The 22,013-nt window shown below is 37.0% G+C and overlaps 1 protein-coding gene across 1 annotated transcript in view; it reads left to right on the top strand.

Moving 5' to 3' along the window:
- LOC100892481 overlaps nucleotides 1-21,612 on the top strand; it is a 33,306-nt gene extending 11,694 nt beyond the window's left edge. The window contains 26 exon segments of the mRNA XM_011673704.2: nucleotides 856-1,017; nucleotides 1,619-1,757; nucleotides 2,440-2,545; nucleotides 3,031-3,175; nucleotides 3,511-3,585; nucleotides 4,386-4,526; nucleotides 5,092-5,304; nucleotides 6,345-6,527; nucleotides 7,066-7,332; nucleotides 8,030-8,231; nucleotides 8,383-8,534; nucleotides 9,172-9,404; nucleotides 10,214-10,429; nucleotides 10,938-11,049; nucleotides 11,630-11,731; nucleotides 12,391-12,551; nucleotides 13,349-13,537; nucleotides 14,559-14,685; nucleotides 15,194-15,421; nucleotides 15,955-16,105; nucleotides 17,691-17,873; nucleotides 18,285-18,448; nucleotides 19,397-19,660; nucleotides 19,972-19,989; nucleotides 20,430-20,668; nucleotides 21,200-21,612. Coding sequence (XP_011672006.2) covers nucleotides 856-1,017; nucleotides 1,619-1,757; nucleotides 2,440-2,545; nucleotides 3,031-3,175; nucleotides 3,511-3,585; nucleotides 4,386-4,526; nucleotides 5,092-5,304; nucleotides 6,345-6,527; nucleotides 7,066-7,332; nucleotides 8,030-8,231; nucleotides 8,383-8,534; nucleotides 9,172-9,404; nucleotides 10,214-10,429; nucleotides 10,938-11,049; nucleotides 11,630-11,731; nucleotides 12,391-12,551; nucleotides 13,349-13,537; nucleotides 14,559-14,685; nucleotides 15,194-15,421; nucleotides 15,955-16,105; nucleotides 17,691-17,873; nucleotides 18,285-18,448; nucleotides 19,397-19,660; nucleotides 19,972-19,989; nucleotides 20,430-20,668; nucleotides 21,200-21,400 — 4,373 coding nt within the window. The 3' untranslated portion in view covers nucleotides 21,401-21,612.
- Nucleotides 21,613-22,013: the final 401 nt, after the last annotated feature.

Below are 22,013 nucleotides of genomic sequence, written 5' to 3' on the forward strand. Positions count from 1 at the left end.
GTTTGCATGGACGAGTTTTTAACATTTAAGCTTTAACGTCTCCAATGAAGCCAGATGAAGTCTCGGAGGAACATATCCAAGAACGAAATAAAAATGCCCTTTCTGTCTACATTAGCTCCAGAGTCTCCAATGAACTTTTCCTTTGAAAAAGGTTCATATATTAAACGTAACGAATTAAAACTACCGGACTTGTTTATGTGATCGTTCTTTTTTGTTCTAGGAACTTTCATCATTTTTAAATTTGGTTTTGTGAATAGGCATATATGCCTACCAGTGGAAATCATCTCATATTTCACACCTTCGGAGAAATCGTTGCACTAATGCACTAATGTATACGCTTCAAATAGAGATGTTTTGTAGATGTATAGGCTATTTGTTTTCGGGTGCTGTACACAACGAAAGTAACGAAATATATTGCAGTAGACTCGGACAGATTAGTTATTGTTTTTTCTTCTTCTACGGGTAGCGTTCATATACATAGATAATAATGTCGAATTACTTATATCAAATGCATAATAACACTATATACAAAAAATCGATAACGATTTAATTCTATGATTTTTTTTTTCATCTCTCTCAAATCGTAACCAGGTGAGGTGTTACGTGGGGTCGCATGCTAAACGTTGAGATCGCCTCGACATATTTTGTTGGCTTGTCAGAGTCCTCTGTCCACTTAGCTAATTCGATCTGTCTACTTCCCTGCCGGTACATGGAAGAAGCTATTTCATTTGAATGCGTATAGAGTTGACTATACATGTTTATTGAGAGGATTATGTGCATTATTCATCATTCTTGTCACCATCATCCTCTGTTCATCCAAAATACTTACTCTTTCCTCATGTTTTTACCAAACAGGTGGCAATACGAGTGTGGCTGAGGATGTAAGCGATCGTTTGTTGGACTGCCTAGGTATCTGTAATGGTAGTTTTGTGACCAATGATTGTGATGAATGCGTGATGCCATTCAGCGATGGGACTATTTTCTCCACGGCGGATTGTAACGGTGACTGCAATGGATGTAAGTTGAACAAAACTTGAGCGCAATTTTAAAAACATTGTTTAATAAAGTTTATTGCTACCCGTTTTTAATAAAAAGTAAATTGTTGCAAAAGTTGTTGATCATTAGGCTAATTCCCTATACATCACGTGATCACATCATACACAATAAGACACAAGGGTGCAATTAGGGCGTAGACTTCCATCCACCTACGCGTATTTGGCAGAGGATGCTGTTATTGTAGCATAATTGCACCTTTATTTCTTAGTGTGTATTAAAGGTTGCAAAAGGATCTTGATAATGATTCTATCCTTTAGATTTAGTAGTTAGATAAATAATAGCTCGAAATAACAGAGCAGTTGTTTGTTTTTAATATGGACTATAGAGCAAAATGGGATGTATGAGATGTATGTGTGTATGTTATGTGTGCCTATTTTTGTGTGGGTATGTGCGTGGGAGAGAGGGAGAGAGAGTGTGTCTCGGTGTCGGTCTTACCCAAAGGGGAACACGAGGTAGAAAAAATTAAATGTGCTGAATTTTAGAGAATTAAATACTGTATTACCCTCTATTTCTTTTAAATAATCCCCATCTCATCTCCTTATTCGACCACTTTTCTTCCCAGTTGCCGACATAAATGAGTGTGGTTACTGTGTTGGAAATAACACCGGAAACTCTGCGGATGCTGGACTGTCTGCATGTGGAGTCTGCAATACTACGATCGAACCAGACTTCTGCCTCGGCTGTGATGGCGTCGCTAATAGGTACGCATTTTATATGTTCACTCCTTATAGCTGAAGACGAGTAAACTCTTCATACACCATGTAAACGTTGCATCCCCCCCCTCTCTCTCTCTCTCTCTCTCTATATATATATATATATATATCCATTAGGCTATATATATATTTGTGTATATTATTTCTCTTATCTATTTATCCATATATATATATAGAATCTCTCTCTATCTGTGTATCTATTTCTCTTTGACCTTCTAACAGTTTTCTCTCTGCCCTCCTTGTTCTTTTACTCTCCTTATTACCTTATCGAAATTGTGCACTGATCGTCTCGACTGGCAAGTGCACTTAATACAACAAAAATTGTAAATCTTATCGCTTCAGGAAACCTTGGTCAAATAAACAAAACAAATTAATTATTAATCGCTACGGTTAATTTAACTCCTTTTGGAACGAAACCAGTTTAGATCTTGAATTCTTTTTAGAATGAAACGGAATTTGTAATTGAAATTGTCTCCCTTTCGAAAAATATTTTCAAATGAAATATATTGCATTTGATTCTCATCTGTCAGGTACACATATTTATCTGAAAGTCAGTTTGGTTCAAGAGCCCTTTTTTGGAATTAAGCTTTTCATATTATGTCGCTGATTTGTGCTCTATTAATACAAGTTGAGGTTGAACTCTTCCTTCACCTTTTATCATTTTATGCAGTGGCCTAGTGACCGATGCGTGTGATGTATGCGATGGGGATGGTAGTACTTGTTTCACTGTGGACAATATAGCTCCCTCTATCATCCCAGCTAACACCGACTATCAGGTAGGAGTTCTGATTAGAAGTACAGGGGGGAGGGGATGTGTAGCTCAGAGGCCAATCACATTGTAAAATAAAAAAATGAAGAGTGATAAAGAGAGAGAATGATGAGAGATAGAGCAGGAAGACAGAAAGAGAGCACGAACGAGTGAGAGAGAGAGAGAAGGAAGGGTGGAGGCAAAGAGGAAAATAAAGAATGCAAGAAGATGACGTGAACCAGTTATCACACATTCCCTATTTTTGTATCGTGATTAGACCCACCATACACCACTTTTTAAAAGCAATATTCACCATAATATTTATCACTTACCACTTTTATATTTGATATGAAGAAAAAATGCTCTTATGAGCATTAACTGACATTGACTGATTTACATTATAATGATTGGTCAGAAATTATATGAAAAGGAAAACGGCAATAAAATTGGCGGTCTGTATAAAATGTTTTTTTATACATAAAAATGTTTTTTATCTGTTAAACTTCGTGGCAGGTTAAACTTCGTGGCGCCGGATTCCAAGATGCGACTACCAAACAGTGTAAGTTCCGGGATAGCAGCAGTGATGAGCAGGTCAGCGTGGTCAATATCAGCGATGAAGTGGAGGACGAATTCACCTGCAACGCTAATCTTCCTGAAGGTTTGTGGCTAACATTGATCTCATTTGATGTTCACTTTGCAGGTCTGATTTAGAAAAAGAAATCCAGAACATACTTAGTCTCATGCCTTGCATTTCTAACCCATCCAATACGTCTTCCTTGCCAATATATTTGCTGACGGCACGAACGATCTTTTTTCATGTGGATATAGCGCTTCTGATTTATTAGGTAAAACATGGATTCATTGATATTGAAATAACTGCATTGGTGTGAATTTTGTTTTATCTCCTTTTCCTGTATAAGGCACTACTGTGGTGTTATTTTTAATGGGTCATACAATTTCCATATCGTCATTTCATAATTATATATTTTTCAGGAACGTATTCTGTTTACCTTTCGACGGAGTCAACGGAACTATCAGAAGCATTCGTCACCCTCAACGTCTATTCAGGTACAAAAATCGATGTCATACAACATTCTACATGTATGTCTACATTCTACATGTATAATATATACCTAAAACTGTATTTTGGAGACGGCCATGATTGGTTGCATTATAAAGGGACCGATCAAAAATAAATGGAATGACAATAACAATAATAATAACAATAACAATGATAATAATAATAATAAGAAAGATAATAATGATAATGATGATAAAAATAGCGCATAGAGAAACTGTTGTTTATTATGCGCTTTATAAATATTGTATTATTATAAATTATTGTATTATTATTAATTATAGTAATAATAATAAAAATCAGAAGAGAAGTAATAACTAAATCAAAAAAAGTATCATCGCTTAATACGACACTTCTCCATCAACCCTGTTGGACATAATCAATGTTTCATTGTGTAGAAAGGTCTTGAAATAAACATTAATAAGCTTGCTTATTCATGCCCAGATATATCATTAAGTTTATAACCCATTTTATTTTAGCAATACATTTAATGCTTTGTTAATTTAATACCAAGAAGATAAATTAAAATATTATAATGAACTATGACAAATAATATTAGTATTTGCAAACTATGATTGTGGTAGGTATATTTTATAAGGAATTCAGATAGTGTAAAGAAAATTAATGCCATTTCATAGTCTAGAAATTAGGAAACAAATACAAAATAATGAAAATGATCAAGACGATAAATCAGTAAAGTTCATTTTATGTATCAGCTATGAATTAATATTTTAATTACTCCCATTGACGATAATATATATTATATTTATGTATTTTTTTAATTCTGCAGAAGTAACAATAAACAGTTTATCCCAGAGCGAGTTTGATATAGATGATAGTGAGATTTCCATCTCTGTCAACATGGTATCAACAAGCGGAGCCTTTACGGCATACAAGGACTTGACCACTCCAAAAGCTATCGTATTCACAGGTGAGTTCATAGATATCGTGATTCTTTTCACGACTGCAGAATGGAGGATTAATATATTAGGTTTAACACAAATATCATACACTCTTGTACATCTGGTGAATTTTGCAAAGGATTGGAAATATGCCATGGAACATTTTCTACCGACATCAAATAGAATGGTACTGCCCTTTCTCTCTCCTCCGTTTGAAGGCCGAGAACACAATTAGAACTTGTAGTGGATCTACAACACGCGTGTCTACCGAGATACATTACTTGACAATGTCACCCCCTTAACACGATAGATATGCCACTGCAGTTTACTGATACGAGACTTGGAAAGCAGCCTTATTAGTATGATTAGAAATGGCATGATTTTTTTAATCTATAAACGAGTTCATTTCATGCATGTAAATGATCACATATTAGTAGCTTGATAAGCTTGAGAATTTATCAATAGCTTTTAAGGCATTTCTTTCTTTTTAAAACACTGAGACTTGCTCAAAGAAATGCGCCTATTTATTTTTTACTCTCTGACCCTCTTTCCTATCACTCCAAATTCGTTTGCCCATTCTCTCTTTACCAACAGAGACCGAGAGACTGGTCTACGAAGGAACTTTTGGAGGAGACAACGACGAGCTTCTCGAGTTTACGGGTCCGATGCTGACTACCTCGGCTCAAGTTGTCGTCTACCCGTCCTTTAACGGAATCGACTACCTGGTCACCCCCGATGATGCCGGTTTCACGATCACCTACTATGCCCCTGCACCGGTCGCTCAGAGTCTTAAATTCTCCCCGACTGGTAATCATTTTCTAAGATTTATTCAGGCGAACGGCGGTTAACCGCTTTAGCACACACAAAAACCGCGGCGGAAAATGAGATCATTGGACTTTTCTGTATCTATTAAAGAATAGCAACGAATATAGAAAGACATTCTAAAGCTTTTCGTCTTGCACTCAATAGCTTCCGCTTTTATTGTCCGATTTTGGTTTTCTGTTCACCATTGCCACACTGATGAGCGCAGACGAACACCTTTACTACGTCTGTATTCGGTGCTATTCGTTGATTTTGTAGTATATTTCTGTTTAACCGAGGACCAGGGAAAATCGACGAGGTCGGCTAATTTGTTGGTGTAGAACACATGCTCCTGCAAAAAAATTTACTAAGCAAATTCCTAACTTCAACCTTAGGCTCAACACCACAGGACCCATCTTATCAAAACCCTTTCTCTAGACCTAAACTAAACGTCGATTGCAAACCTAAGCACGACGCTAAATACTTTTGACAGAATAAAGCACATAGCAATTGTCGTCGGAGCAAATGTCGGTTTACAATGTTTTTACTCCCAAATGCCTCTTGTCATTCATTGAAATAGAAGCATAGGCACGGTGGGATTTTTTGGAAAAGGCAATATAATGTTTCGTGTCCCAACAGTGCTTCTCACATACACTGTACCTCTTGTTTTACAACTGTAAAAACGGTGAAACCACCATCTATCAATTTAAACGATGGTTTGAGACAAACTGATATGCAGTATAATATTCGTTGCCATGGGTGTCGATCCTTACGTAATACCTATTCATCAGGGGGGATGAATGAATAGATCATCCCCCCCTGATGAATAGGTATCAGTTACGGATCGACACCCATGTTCGTTGCATTGTTACAAATCTATCAAATAATATCTAATATTCAAAATGAATAAGGATGCTCTTTGTAATGATTGCAGTGTGTAATTGTGTTTTAAGTTTGCGACCTCATTGGTATCAAAAGGGAGTTATCTATAGCATTTTCACTCTGAGACAGAAATTAATGTTTACTTTCAATCTACTTTCCCCCAGGGCATCTTCTGGAACTCGGGTTCGACGTCGCAATCAACGAAGACTCGGTGACATCATGTGATGCAGTATTCATGAATACGACAAGCCTGGGTGGTGTCGCTGCCCAGTGCTATGCATTCCCTTACCTTAAAACTATCTATATACAACCCTCCAGTTCGGAAAGTGGAAATCTTATTGAACCAGGTAAAAAATATAATTACATTTGAAGTTTATGACAAAGTATTCATACAAAGGTCCCTTGCACAGTAAGATAACGAGTATAAATGATTGAATGAATTACGTTTCGACAAAAATAGCTAATTTAGACATTTATACTTCAGTCTCCAAGCAGTTGAAGAAGAGTTCTCCATTATCAATTCCACTTATATTCTTGTTCGTCATACACGGGCGTCGCGTTACCAATTTTAAATGTAATATCGCACCAACTTTATGGATAGGTTCACTGACATTTTCCAAAATAAAACATCAAAATAACATATGATTTGCCGATATATACCGAAATGATTTACAAATTTGTCGACAAACTCGATTTAAGTTGGACACACTCTATCTCCTTTTAACAAAGCCCCCTTTGATACCATATTACTTATCCTTACAACGAAGGATAAGTTTTCAAAAAATAAAAGTAAAAGAAGAATTATATTTAGATTTTAACGATGAGAGATAAACAGAATTAAAATTAAAATCAATTATTAATTCTCTAACTAATTATATTCCCCAGATGATGAACTAGTGCTGCGCGATAACGTTCTGAAAAAACGTGATGAGGAATACGCTCGGTACGCCAGCGGTACTCTAACCGCATCCTCCCCCGACGAAGCGGTTACCGTCTACGCGGCTCTGACCGGTACAGAAGCAATTAGCAGCTGCGGTAATGTACGACTTAGTGCTCTGCAATCCTTTGGAAACGCAGGACGTTTTTTCACCTATCAGTGGTCTGTGACCAGTGGCGGTTCGATCCCATCTGGTTTGACGGATGACCTAACAGGTTAGACAGTTGGTTATGGTTAGTCAGTTAGTAAGGTAATTGGTTAGTTAGTTAGTTCAATTCAATCATTTATTCAACGATATAAAAAATAGCACAATACAATAAAATAGCACAATACAATAGAACATGTTGACATAATCATATATAAAGTTTACATATCGTTAGGGGCAACCAAAAAAGATCAAGGTTGGTTAAGAGGTAGATAGTTAGTTCGTAAATTACATAGACTGTTATCTTTTTCTTCATAAAGTTCATATTATGTTCTGCAACAACTTTATGTTTATATTGTGAGTAGATTAAATCTTATCCTCTGTATTATCTGATTGGATGATAGTTTAATGCACCATTTTCATGTACAACAATTTAAGCAATAATCTGACTATGGCATAAACATGATCCATGATAATCCATACCCATTTACAGAACTTTCAGTCAATAGATTATGTGATACTTCCTGTCATCCTTTCCCAATGCTGTTTTTTTCTTTCTCTATTCCTAAGTGCATTGAAATAGACATAGTCAAGGATTTAGAACTATTAAAAGTTGACTATGTATTATACATATATAGTAAGAATTTTGAGCGTTTGGGTTGACTATGATGAGACACTTTACTACCATTGTAATTATAAGCGTCGATATATTTGCCTTGTAGTCTTATTCTTTAATCCCTTCTTAAATTTTGCTCTTAATCTTGTAGCCGCTGCGGGGTTCGCCTATGTTACTCTTGATGGAGCCTACCTCGACACGGACGTGCCGTATACCTTCAGCATGACAGCCGAGAACTTCCTTGGAGGCAGTGACACAAAGACCTTGGAGGTGACTCGGTCTGCTCTCAACAAACCAGACGTCGTGATCTACCCGGAAAGAGTTGATCCTAATAGTGCCCTTATCTCGCAAGCGTGAGTTGATCTTCCTTTGTGATAAAATTTTCTTACAATTAATCTTCGTTCCCATGTGATTCGATACACTACCTCAAAAACTAACAAATAAACGAACAAACCGCCGCGGCAATTCAAAATAAATAAAAAATCTTTGTCTGTGTCCTTTCAGGTTCTACCTCCGCGCTGCTGTGAAATTCTACGAGGATTGTGGTGGAGCTGAGCAGATGGAGTATGCTTGGTCTGTAGATGATGATAGTATTGCTCTTAACCTACAAACCATAAACAAACCACTCCTGTATGTGGCAGCTGGTTCTTTACCAGGTATGGATTTTAATATTAGATGGTTCTTCATAGATGTATAGCGTTTTATTCATCAATTTGATAGTGATTAATGATAATAATAATAATGATACAAAAATAATAATAATATTAATGTACCGCAAGGCTCTTACGAAAAGTACTTGAGGCCTAAGGCTACGAGTTGTAGCTTGCCATAAATATGCCAATGAGATAAAAACCAGCAAAGATCGAGCTGAGATATTGATAAAATGCTGATAATTATATCAAAGACAAATTTAAAAATAATAATAACGATAATAATAATATTAATAGTACAGGTTTCTTATGAAGCACTTCACCACAAAGTGACAAATTAACTAACACTTTCATCATTACCCTGGTCACTGAAGAAAATTACTATTCTCTAAATTATAGTGCACATTCTTCATTCCCTTAGGAAAAATCTAGCTAGTCACCTTTTTACGATCAAAAGAAAGAGCGAGAAAAAAGAAAAGAAGAAAAGAAAACGAAAAGATCTGAGTAGACTAGCCTATCAACATTGGCCTATAATGTTATTCACTTAATAAGTAAGCCCTTATATTCTAAATATGTACCGAGACTCAAATTCGAACTCTTTTTTAAGTTAAGTTCTAAAATTTCAACGTCACAATCTATTTAGGCGACTCCCAAGTGACCTTCACACTGGAGGTCAACCGGGAAAGTGACCCTAGCACGGTGACCACGCAGACCGTGACAATCACCACGGTCTACACCGACCTCGTCGCCCTAATCGATGGCGGGAGTGAGAGGACCATCGGCGTCGACAGTGAGTCGTTCACACTGGATGGATCATCGTCATTTGATCCCGACAGTGAAAATGAAGAGCTGACCTACCTTTGGACATGTCAGAAGGTACAAAATATTCGATAACATTTCAAAAGTTCTCTTGCGATAATGTTCACATATAAGGTTTAGCTTAAGAGATGGCCTTGTGTATTGTCAATGCAGAATAATTTGCAATACAACGCTTTAAATGACTTCGTTAACAAATACTTTTGACGTTGTATTGTTGATGTTAAATTCCAGATTCCATTTAAACAGTAAACGAAATTAACGACTGGATGCATCCTTTGTTTTTTAACATACAGTATAGACCTAATAACCTAAACCCTGATTTGATAAACATGTATGAACATTTTGAGATTGAAGGCGTAAAGTTTTGATCTGATTAACCTTTTTGAAACTCAGTTGATTAATGGTGTACAGCGTTAGTGTAAACGCCGGTTCAATAGACGAGTTTGCCTGTAAGTGATTTACGACTGAATGTACTCCGTTGCGATCCGACTGTAAAACAGGATGTAATAGTTAAGTAAAGTTGATTTGGTAACGCGTATGAATTTTTTGATGTTGCAACTCAAAGATTTCATAATACAAATACATGTACATGTAGGCCCTAAAAGATATTTACGATTGAGGCACTAAGTTGCGATAAATTTGTTCAACAGCATACATCAGTAACATATCAGTTATTTGGTAACATTACATGTAAACATGGATTTACTGGTTCCTCTGACTGAATGAGTGGAGTAAATTGCAGCCAAAATCTGACTAACGATCTGCTGCATTCATATGCAAAATTGAAACAAATAGTCGACCCCGAGCTATTTTACCCTCACATCATTGACTAACACATGGATTGCCTTTGGCTGCACCCTTTTCAGTCGAACACTGAGACAGGCAGCTATGAGCCTTGTGTATCAAGCGAGACACGTGAGGTGTTCCCGGCGGAAGCTGACTCCAAAACAAGTACTCTCACGTTAGCTTCCAACAATCTGTACTCGGACTCCACCTATCTGTTCACTCTGGAGATCAACAAACTGTCAAGGACAGCATCGACCAGTGTCACCATCCTTTCCAAGTCTGGCAATCCTCCAACGGTAATTATTGTTTGGGACGGGTCCTAAGATAATTGGTGTTGGGTGTTAGTGATTTCATATTTTGTTTTATAGGGAGCGTCAAGACAACACCAAGGCTGGTAAATCACTAAAGGTAATCAATGTTTGGGAAAGGTATCAAGACTCTCGGTGTTGGGTGTTTGTGATTGTATGCTGTGTTTGGGTACCGTCAAGACAACCTCAACGATGAAAATCAATCAACATGGATGGCGTACCATCATGCGAGATTGGTGTTAAGAAAAACAACTGATGTTGGTAGTTGGGTTTTTAATTATGTTCTGTCAATACAAACATAACCTCAAGGCTAAAAATTTACCCAATGGCATAGTGACGTAGTATTTTACATTCCAAGTGAGTATGAGGAGAAGTTATGTACCTGATAATTTAATAGGTTATTCGGTTTAAAGCATATCATGCCTGCTTGTGTATCATACAATTACGACAAACCTCTAACATGAACCGTTTCACTCCTCATCCTGTCCCCTTGTAGATCAGTCTCGATGAATCCCTCCCTGAGAAGATAAAGAGCAGTAGTTCTCATACGCTACGAGTATTGATCAGCCATACATCAGATATTACCATTGAATGGGCTACAGATCTCGGTAAGAGTTATGGGTATAAAGCGAGTTTTAAGAAATTGTAATTAAATATAAAAACAATCTGTTTGGTCAAGTTTTTGAAAAGTCACATGCGATTTTACAAAACTATGATTGTTTCTCAAACTAAGTGTATTAAAATTAGGCATGTGACGAACCTACGGTATTGAAAGTATAGTATTAGGAAAATTTCCGAAGATAACAAATTCTTAGTACGTACATTTACAAAGAATCCTTGAAACAAATGTTTCACTAAAATTGCTTTCATACAAGATGGATGGAGTATTATCTGTTTTCAACTGACCATTTTGGAGCCATGTTCTTTTAAGACGAGTTAGCCTTATTTCGACGAAATTATGCTCTTTGTACACCGTCCCTCCTACTGTTCCTCCAACATACGCCTGTACAATTTTACCCCAATCTTTGTGTGATTGAATACTAGTTGGAGCCAGAAACGCATTAACTCGCATCATTTTACACAGATGTAACACCCTTTTGGCTTCAAACTGATGTAGTTTGGTTTTAATAAATAATGGAATTTAAATAATGCTAATTTGAACCCCTTCAACTTTTTAATTGAATACAGGATATGGATACGTTGACTTCTCACTGCTGAATAGTCAGTCCTTCCTTATACAAGGAGATACATCACCCTTCAGCACATACGCTTTTGTAACTATCCCCACAGGTAAGAGGGTCTACAAGAAAGCTTTGAGAAACAAAGATGGGATTTAGACAAATGTAGATTATGGTTTAACGTAATCTAAAGCATTTAATGATATTAATGCAGTATAATTCTGTGAATCATTAACCCAACATATATACTTTAGAGTCTGGTTCAAAATCATAAAGATCAATTGATATAAACATTCTATATCTATAAGGAATGACCATTAGATAACATTATATCCATTGAGGTATCATTATAAGAAAAAGAAAATCACGTGTTTGGTGCAATTAGCTTTAACTATGTGCCATAATGTTTTTTTTTTCAAAAACGACAAACATTTAAAAGCATTCGTTGCGACTGATGCTGACATAAAATTTGAATGAAAAGGCATGAATTGGCAATTTGTCATAGTCAAAGAGTGTGTGATATATTGAATTAGCACTCTTTAATTTTGTTCATAATTCTCCGGCGAAGAAGCACAAATCTAAGGAAAAAAGATCTTTTAAAAAGTTGTAAATATTTTTCCTTTCTTCACGTAAGGTGGGCCAGAGTCGGATTTGCTGAAGAACACATGCTAATGAAATATTTATTTTCAAACAGGCAAAAGAGTAATGAAAAATTTTAACATCTCTAGCGTAATCATTAACCCGTTCATCAATCTTCTAATGGCATCATAGGAACTTTGGAAGAGGGTGTTGCCTACTCTTTCTCAGTGACGGTAACGGATACTGAAGGACAGGTGTCAGCTAGTAAGTTGACAACCAGCACGTATGGAGGAGTATCTTCCTGTACATTCAGTTTGGGTGATGGTTCTACCAGCTATCAAGAACTGGACGAGGTACGTTATTTTTAAGGACCCTGTGTGTGTGTATTTGGGTTTTTACAGACGTGTATCAATCAGATGTGATTATTTACGTCTGGGGACCGACTTTTAACGTCACCATTCGAAAGACGTGACTCAAGTTTCGAACCTGCGTCCTCGGCTGAATCAGTTTGTAACTTCCACTGTTAGCTGGATTACAGGCGCACGCCACAACGCCTAGTTGTTTTAAGGACCCTCATCCGAGCCTCGTCTTACAAAGAGTCGCGATTGATCCGAATCGCTCGCAAATCCTCTAGCCAATCAAAAGTTTGCAGTCTCCTATCTCTTATGTACTTAGTTGCGATTTATGTCGATCGTGAATAAGTTGTGATTAATCGCAACTGTTTATAAGACGGGGCCCAGAATTGATTTACCATGACAAAGCATTTTAGGATATCAGTTTCCTAATTAAATGTACAGAAGTGGTAATCCACTTCTCGTGGGAGTCATAAATTGGGAATTACGTCGTTTGGAATGGAATTCATGCAAAAAAAAAATAGGGTGGAATCCGCTCCCAGAACTGTATTTAGACTAAGAATTTACAGTGGATTTCACTGTGAATATTATCGTATTATTTTCATTATTGTCATCATGATTATAATAATCATTATTATTGTTATTATTATCATCATCATCATAATTGTTATAAAGCTGCTGGTAGAGTTCAGAAAACGTTCTCTGCAAGTCAGAAAATAAATTTCACTTATGCTCTGGTTTCAGAACTATGGCATGTACTATATTACCATTTCATCTCCTTCCTATGTTTCCCCCAGATAACTCTCCTAACTCAGAACTGCGTGACTGATGAAGAAGCTTACCCTCTGTCTTACCAAGTATTCCGTGAGAAGGTCGAATCATCTGTCACCCGTTACAACGCAATGACGGGAGCCTTGGCAGAGGCGAGCAGCACTATATTGGGTCTGCCGTCCTTTAGCGACAACCAGAACACATTTGTTGTCAAGGTGAGAGGAGGTTTACGAGCTCAATATTTTCATTTTGATGTCTGTTATTTTTAATGTACTACACGAATACTTAATTCGTATTTTGTTAGACTTATTGGCACGAGTCTGTTATGAGAAAAACTACGGAGGAACGATGGTTTAATGGTCGAACAGTGGTCTCGTTACCGGTCTCGAAGATCCCGGCTCGAAACCGATTCGATACGCGAGTGCCCTTTGATATGGAATCAATCCTCATTTAATGGGGATACCTCCTGTAGCTGTTCCACCAAGAGAAATCTGAAGTGTGAAACCGATTTAAGCTACTAATTCAAGTTCAAGCTTAATTTCAAATTTATTGATTATGCACAATTGTATGGCATAAAAATCTTTTCCTGACTGTTTCTTCAATTTATATAACATCAATTAACATACATGGATTATCAATTTAAACAAAATCAGGGATGAATACAACACACAATTTAACATAAGTACAAAATGATATAGGCTTTGGTATAGAAACATAATACACAATTTATAACCGTAGACATACCAAAAATCAATACTGGTATTATCATTAAACGGTTCAGTGGTAGATTAAGTATAAATAAATGTGCAGTACATCCATATATTCTTAATTGCTGATTCCGCAACTAACAATTAACAATTACCTCCTGAAACTGTCATTGTAAAATGTCATGGCACGTTTAAGAAATGACCCCCTAAATCTATTTGTTCTGACTTTCGGTAGCCGGACACGTCCTGATTTATTGAAAACAATAATGCATATGTAGATGAGTTTCATCCTCAATGATACGATTACACTTATCAATCACAGCTGATTCAGCTATCTCTTCAAGTTGTTTAACCGGTAAGCCAATTACCTTACTTTAAGTTTTCATTACCCTCATCAGTTTCATTTTGTTTTTAAGAGGTGAGACCAAAGAACCACACAAGATAGGAGAAGGAGACAATTAGTATTACATATTCGGATTAACAAATCCCTAAATCTTCATTTGCCTTGGTTTTTCTCCTCTTATAATAGGTATGCAATGATTTCGGAAGCTGTTCTTCGTACAGTATTACATTGGACGTCACTGCCATCGCATCTTTCAGTCAAGAACAATTTGTTGAAAGTATAACCAATCTAGTAGAACCACAAAAGTTTTTAGGTACGTAAATATCATCAGCCTATTCTTTTTTCAACATTAAGAAGATATTAAATAAATGTAAAACATTATTATGAAGAAAAGGTATTGAAATTTAATATGTTTTTTAATCCGGTGTTACGGATTTTTTTCTCACTTTAAAGCATTTCGACTAATCACATAACGTTTATTTTATCTTAAAATTACCCGTTCTTTGGATAGAACGTTAAATGAATGTCCTTTGTAGGAGACCCACCACCTTTACACGTTCAAACTCAACTGCAATCTTCATAAAAGAGTAGGGGGGGGCAAATTCCGGTGTAGTATACTTGGAGAAGAGACCTCACGATCAGCTGTAATATATTTTTGTTCTTTTGTCCCCTTCCCAGCTCAGTGGACGTCAACAAAAATGATAACAATCATCACTTGGTAGATTTGAATTATTTAAAAATAAACGTCCGTTTTTCTTTATTGGATTGTCGTTTCCCGAAATTATCAAACAACCGATTCTACTCCGTTTTTGTCTCAACAGGGAATTTCCTGGAAGCGCTGGTAAACTTCAACACCATCACGGAAGTGGGTGTCGACAGCACGAGCAGGAAACGGAGAGCAGTCTCGGAGACATCCAGCACAGCTACTGAGCAGCTGGATCTACTTCAGAATGCCATCTCGTCGACGGTCCTGGACACGGCCACCGCCCAGACTCTGCTTGATCAGTCGGATGGCGTGGTCATTGCCGATCTCACACTGTCTGATATGGGTACGAACGAATCGCAGGGAGATGTGACGTAGGGGTGTTGTAGTCACGTGGTTACATGGCAATACATTAACAAAAAATGTCACTCTCGAACGCGAGAGTAATGGGTACATGGTCCATGTCCAAGTATTTGTTGATCGGACTATTCGCTGCTAACAGTTGCTGGAGCTATAAAGTCGTGGTAATCATTTTAAAGCCTTTTGGCGTATTATTAGCGATTGTTTTTCTTTTCATTAACAACCTGAAAGTACATGTAGTTATCTATTTGTTTCGTTATATCAGACTTATAGCAAAATTAGAATGTTGAAAGTTAATCATTAATTCTCACCAAATGAGTACATATGCCAAATGTTTTCAATGTAGTGATGGAAATTATGTCATATCTGGTGTTGGCTGATACAATGCATTAATCATTTCAAGATGGTAGAAGACATAAAAATGAAATAGATCCTATTTCAATTCAACAGTAATTTAAAATTTAAAAAAGGACAATTCCTTTACTAATAAAATCATTCCATCTTTCTATCTGTTATCAGACATCTACCTGGACATTCTAGTCGAGCTCGTCGCTGTTTTCAGTGATGAAGGGCTTCCCGAGTCTAGCGCCGAGATCGTTCTTACAAAGACAAGCGAGATCGCTGCTGAACTCGACCCTCAATACAACTCGGACATGTTTGCCAAAATTACGTGAGTATACCATGTAAATTAATCTGTAGGTGACACTTATCAGGCATTTTCTTAAACTTCATAGGCCTAGATAAGTCGTTCAATCGTTCAGTAAATAGTCGTGTAGATTTTACATTCGAACAACAAAAAATCACAAGGGCTCCATAAATCATTGAAGGTTATGTTTAGTGTGTTTGTTTGACTTATATAACAATAATAGAAGGATAAAACGGTTGGATAGTTCATTTCAGAAACATTAACCTAATGGCTCTGTTTTTCCATGGATTCCGTGTGTAGGCATCATGGAGCCGAATACGTTTATTTGTTAGCATGATCAAATCATTAAAATCCGTAATGAACGAATAGTCAACAGTTCTCATCCAATGAGTTAAAGCTATTGAAACCGATTATCATGGTCTTTAAAAGGCATTGTTTAACAATGCAAAATCTGAGATGCATGGCTCTACGTGTTATGAGTGTCTGTGATGTGTTGTAATATTAAAGCCCTGAAAAAATGCGCTTCAAAATGATCATAAACTCAAAGAAATAAATATCTTTGAGTGACCGGTTTTACCATACTCATTTTACCCACTAGACTGTAGTGTTATAAAAACTGTTGGGAAAACGAGTTTTTGACATTTCTAATGCCAATCATAAATCAGATAATCAGACGGGCAATCGGCTTGTAAACGTCATGGGATTCCTGACTGACCGAAAACTTTATAATTAAATTGCAGCATGAGGTAAATCCAGGATTTTGTTTAGAATCTGAGACTTAGGTGGTAAATGCTTTTTAAGCCCCGTTTTTATTATTATTTAATAAAAATGTGATATAATTTATTTTTAAAAACTTGTTATGAAGAGGGGAAGATGAAGTAGCGATAGAATCAGTAATCCGTTAAGAACTAGATGGAATTCGACTGCGCGCAGTCGAAAATGATGCCTCCGTCATAGAGCAATTTTACAAACCAAAACAGAACACATTTTTCGAATTCAAGTTCAATTGTAATCCATTAACAGGCTCTCAGAATACGTGATTACAAGCAATTTCTCATATACATATATGACCCTTTGATCTTTGACCTCATGACCCTAAAATCTACTCAGTTCATTGGCTCTGCAAGATGTCCTGAGTTAAATAGTAATCCATCTGTCAGTTCTAATGAGAATGTGTTCACAAGCTATTTCTGCATACATAATGAGCCCATGACCTTTGACCTTTGGCCTCGTGACCCCAAAATCTAATCAGTTCATCTGCTCTGCAAGTAACATACATGACCTAAGTTTGGCAGCAATCCATCACTCGGTTCTTGAGATAACGCGATCACGAGCTGTTTTTGCATACATAATGAGCCCTGTGACCTTTGACCTTTAACCTCATGACCCCAAAATCTAATCAGTTCTTTGACTCTGCAAGATACATACATGACCAAAGTTTGGCAGGAATCCATCAATCGGTTCTTCAGATAACGCGATCACGAGAACGGGACGTACGTACGTACGTACAGACGGACGGACGGACGGACAACCCGAAAACATAATGCCTCCGGCTACTTCGTAACGGAGGCATAAAAATAGACTCAAATTATTTTCCTTCTATTTTCAGGACCCTGAGGAACACATTAGTCCAGGGCCAGCTGAGTCAGATCCCACTTGGAGGGGACCCTACGGAGACCAGGTCTGGTTCCGTAACCACCAGGGCCTTCTATGCTATCCCTAGTGATACCCTCAGTACTACATCCAGCAGCACCTCCTTCAACGTCAAGTTCGGAAGCGAGATCGAAAGCTTGTGAGTGATAGAAATTGATCCCGATTCCTTTATCTATCCCCCTTTTTCTCTCAACTCTCTCTCTCTCTCTCTCTACCCCCCCCCCCAACGCCACTTTATTTTCTCTCTCTTTCTACTCGCTCTTTAGGATATCTGTTTCTATACATTATTAATGATAAAGGTTCTCTTTTGTGTTATTGTCATGGTTGTCTTTCAGCATCACTGCCAAGAAATAGAGACATTGCTTATGACAGTATAGAGTAAAAGGACGCTATGAAGGGGAAAGATCTTATTTAGGATGATAAGCAAGAACATAAGTTTCTTGCACATATTTATAGTTTTCAAACGATTGAAATGACGTGCTTTATGAAACTTTGAAAATACAATTATCACCCTCTTGTATTTCGTGTATATGTTTCTATGTATTTATAGATATGGTGCAAGTTGGTCGTGTGCCTCTGGAAGCACTTGCTCTGGTGTTCAGATCAGGTTTACTCAGTACGACGATGAGGTTGATTACTACTCGACCACGGACGAGGATAAGGCGAACAGAGCATCTTCTATCCTTCAAATCAATCTGCTTGACCCGAGTGATAGTAAGTCATCAGACTCTAATTTCGTAAATGAATCTTTGATTTTCTTGAAATCGTCAACAAGAGATATCTGAATATATTGGAGAACATGAAGAATGTGTAATTATAATTATCATTGCACTCTTATGTATCCTGATCAGAAACGTTATCACCTATTATCATTTATAAGGCTTCCAAGAGGTACAATAAATTAGTGTGTTTAATATCTTTAGTGCAATACCCGGATGACTGATCAATATTGTTTTCGTATTGCTCCGTCATCCGGGAACTTCAACTGTCGATACAATTTACATCAAATTTACATCTCAAATTGTGTTATTCGCTAGTCAGCCTGATATAGATAACAAGAATAATATTGTATGGCTTGTCATCGTGTGATAAAAGAATATATTGCTCTTGCTGTGACAACGTTGGAATCGTCTTCGACTCGTCCAATATTGTCATAGCACGAGCAATATATTCTTGTATCACAAAGCCAGCCAATATTATATAAATATTGTATAATGTAATCTGATATTAGTAAAATAGTGGTAACATGTGATGTAATTGTACACCTATTTAAAAAAATGTTTTATACAACATTGATATAGATTAGTATCCATCTATCAAAAGTATTAAAGATTTATGACAGAGGAGTATCATGATGTATAAATTCATCAACTTGACTTTCAATTAAGAGGTTGAAGTATCGAACCCTTGCTTGATGCGATGTGTGTGTGTTATTTTATCCAAAGCATTATGTCTGACTCACTTCTTAAAATATGCACCTGGCTCGATTATCCCTTGAAATCCACTGTGCGCTAGTAAAGTTTTGACGAAGTAAAACACGAATACTCTTTAGCAACAAATAGGGACAGTGTTTCTTTTGCAATACGTGATATACATAAAATTGAAAATGATATGTATATGTTCATCATAATCTGATAAAATTGACCTGCTTTACTTTGGTAGATTCTGAGCTGAGTATTACCGGACTGAGCAGCCCCATATCAATCAACATGACCGCTTCACGCCTCCAATCCGACAAAGTCTATGACTGCTATTGGTGGGACACTAGCAGCAGCTCCTGGAGCCAGGATGGACTTACGACCGTCTACCACTCATCGGTCTTGTCTGAGTGCCAAACTACTCATCTTTCAGCCTTCACCCTGATCGCTGTTGATTCTCCTACTACGATTATGATGGCTACCACGATAGTTGATGACGCCACTACCGGTATGCTGTTTTCATCGTTGTTCTTTTTCTGTTGTTTCGTAACGATATTTGTAAAATAGCTACAACTTGAAATTCATCCTGGTTCTGTGCTGTGGATAGAGCTATGTAGAACTATCAATTATCAGATTATTATTTGTTTTAGTTCAACAGCAAGATATTGGATATCTTATAATAGTCAAGTTCTTTAAAATATAAACAATTCATGTTACGACAATGCATGCTTTATAATCGTTATAGATTGCCTTGTAGATCATTGTGATTATTCATAATCTTGATAATATCTCATTTTCTTTTCTCTTCTGATGCTGTAGCCTCGACAACTGAAGTCAGTAAGTGCAACTTTAATGTTATAATCCATTTGTAGGGTGCTTAAAAACCTCGTTGAGTATGCTGTGTGAGAATATTATTAGACAAATTATGACATGTATCCATACTAGTTCCTAGCATTATGTGGGCCTGCAGCTGTTAAAATAAACTAGAAACATTTTAATAATCATTCACAACATTGTTTCAGAAAATCGCAAAGTAGAATCTATATGACGTTATGTCAATTTTAAGTGCAATCTCATATTTATTAAGAATTAAATAATAAGTAGAAGCGATTTAGTTACAAGTTTGCTCGATTAAAAAAGAAAAAAGCTTTCTCATCCTAATATTACTTTTGAATTTTGAATAATTCCGTACTGACCCGAAACCTCCCGGCTTCGAAACCATTGCTCTAAAATTTAGCCATAGCGCCTAATTTCAATAAATTCTATATTCTAAACAGGTGAGAGCGGCAGGAGAGGCCTAAGTACTACCGGCATCATCGTCATTGCCGTGATCATACCTGTCGTTTTGATCCTAATTATTATCATCGCCATCGTGGTCGTGATGTCGAAGAAGTCCTCCAAGATCGCTAATGCCGATATCGAGGACACGAACGGTAATGGAGCCGGGAACGGGACCGGTGCCGGGAACGGGACCAGCACCGCCGGTGGACTTGCTCCAGTTGAATCTACGAACCAGGTAAGCTGACATTATTCACTTATTTGTTGAATTATATATTTCAACCAACAACAAAAAAAAGGGGGGGGGGGTAAGCAATATAGGATGATGCGTATTGTAATGCTATGGTCGCTGTATATTATACTGAATAAAACTTAGTTATATGCAAGGCGCCTTATATATCAATACATTTTCATTGTTACCTTTCATTCTTACAGTCTTTAAAGCTTGAGAGAAAATATTCGTGTCAAGAATGTGTGATGAATCTTTGTGTTACTTCATGCATACTCTGATAGGCATGATGGGTAGAAGACATAATCTTCAGTGTGTCCGAGACTGGTTGAAATATATAATATAATGGAGGTAAAAGAGCAAAAGTATTCTATATTTGATATGTAACTAAACTGATAAATTCATTTCGTTCAATACATTCACTATATCATTCTATTTTGTTTAACTGTGTAGGCTGCTCTCTTATTCATTCGTGTTTTAAAAGTGTCAGTTTTTTTTCTTTATCCACTACCTCCTGATACCTCGATTCTTGCTTTCCAGGCATTCAATGCCCCACCAACAGCACCGGCCAACATAACCAATACTGTTCAAGTGGCCCATGCCCCCGCCCCGGCACCTGCTACTCAAGAGCCTATCATGGACGCTCCAGACCTTCCTGGATCCTCAACACCCCCTCCTGATGCTCAAAATGAGGGTAGGGCCAAAACTCCAGTGGATAGAGTCATGACGCCCGTCGAATAATTACATATCCCAACTCCACTCAATCTCCGTCCCGTCTCTTATTTGAGAAACATTACATTGGGTTATGACTGCAGTTTATAGGATATGGATTTGAGTTGAATAAGTCCTTATCCAGCCACCCCATAGTCCGTCCCATCGTATTTTGGGGAGACTTGTGACTCGCTAGAGGCTTTCAAATAATTATTGTAAATCGCTTAAGTGCCATTACTTTCACTTAAAGGGATCCGGTAACTTTGTCTTAGATTCTGAAACAAAATTCTGGATTTAGCTCATGATACAATGATAATTATAAACCTTTAGGTCAGTCAGGAACCCCGTGACTTTTAGAAGCCGATCGCCTGCCTGATTATCAAGATATTTATGATTGGAATTACAAATTTTGAAAACCGTTCGCCTGACGGTTTTCATAACACTACAGTCTATTGGGGAAAACGAGTATGGTAAAACCGGTCACTCAAAGATTTTTACTTTTTTGAGGCACTTCTTGATCATCTCGAAGCGCAATTTTTTTAGGGCTTCAATATTACACCATATCACATACATTGATAACACGTAGGGCTGTGTATCTCAGATTTAACATTGTTACACGATCCCTTTAATGATTAAAAAAAAA

Source organism: Strongylocentrotus purpuratus, unplaced genomic scaffold, assembly GCF_000002235.5.
Source record: "Strongylocentrotus purpuratus isolate Spur 01 unplaced genomic scaffold, Spur_5.0 spur5_scaffold_9, whole genome shotgun sequence".
Lineage (NCBI taxonomy): Eukaryota > Metazoa > Echinodermata > Echinoidea > Camarodonta > Strongylocentrotidae > Strongylocentrotus > Strongylocentrotus purpuratus.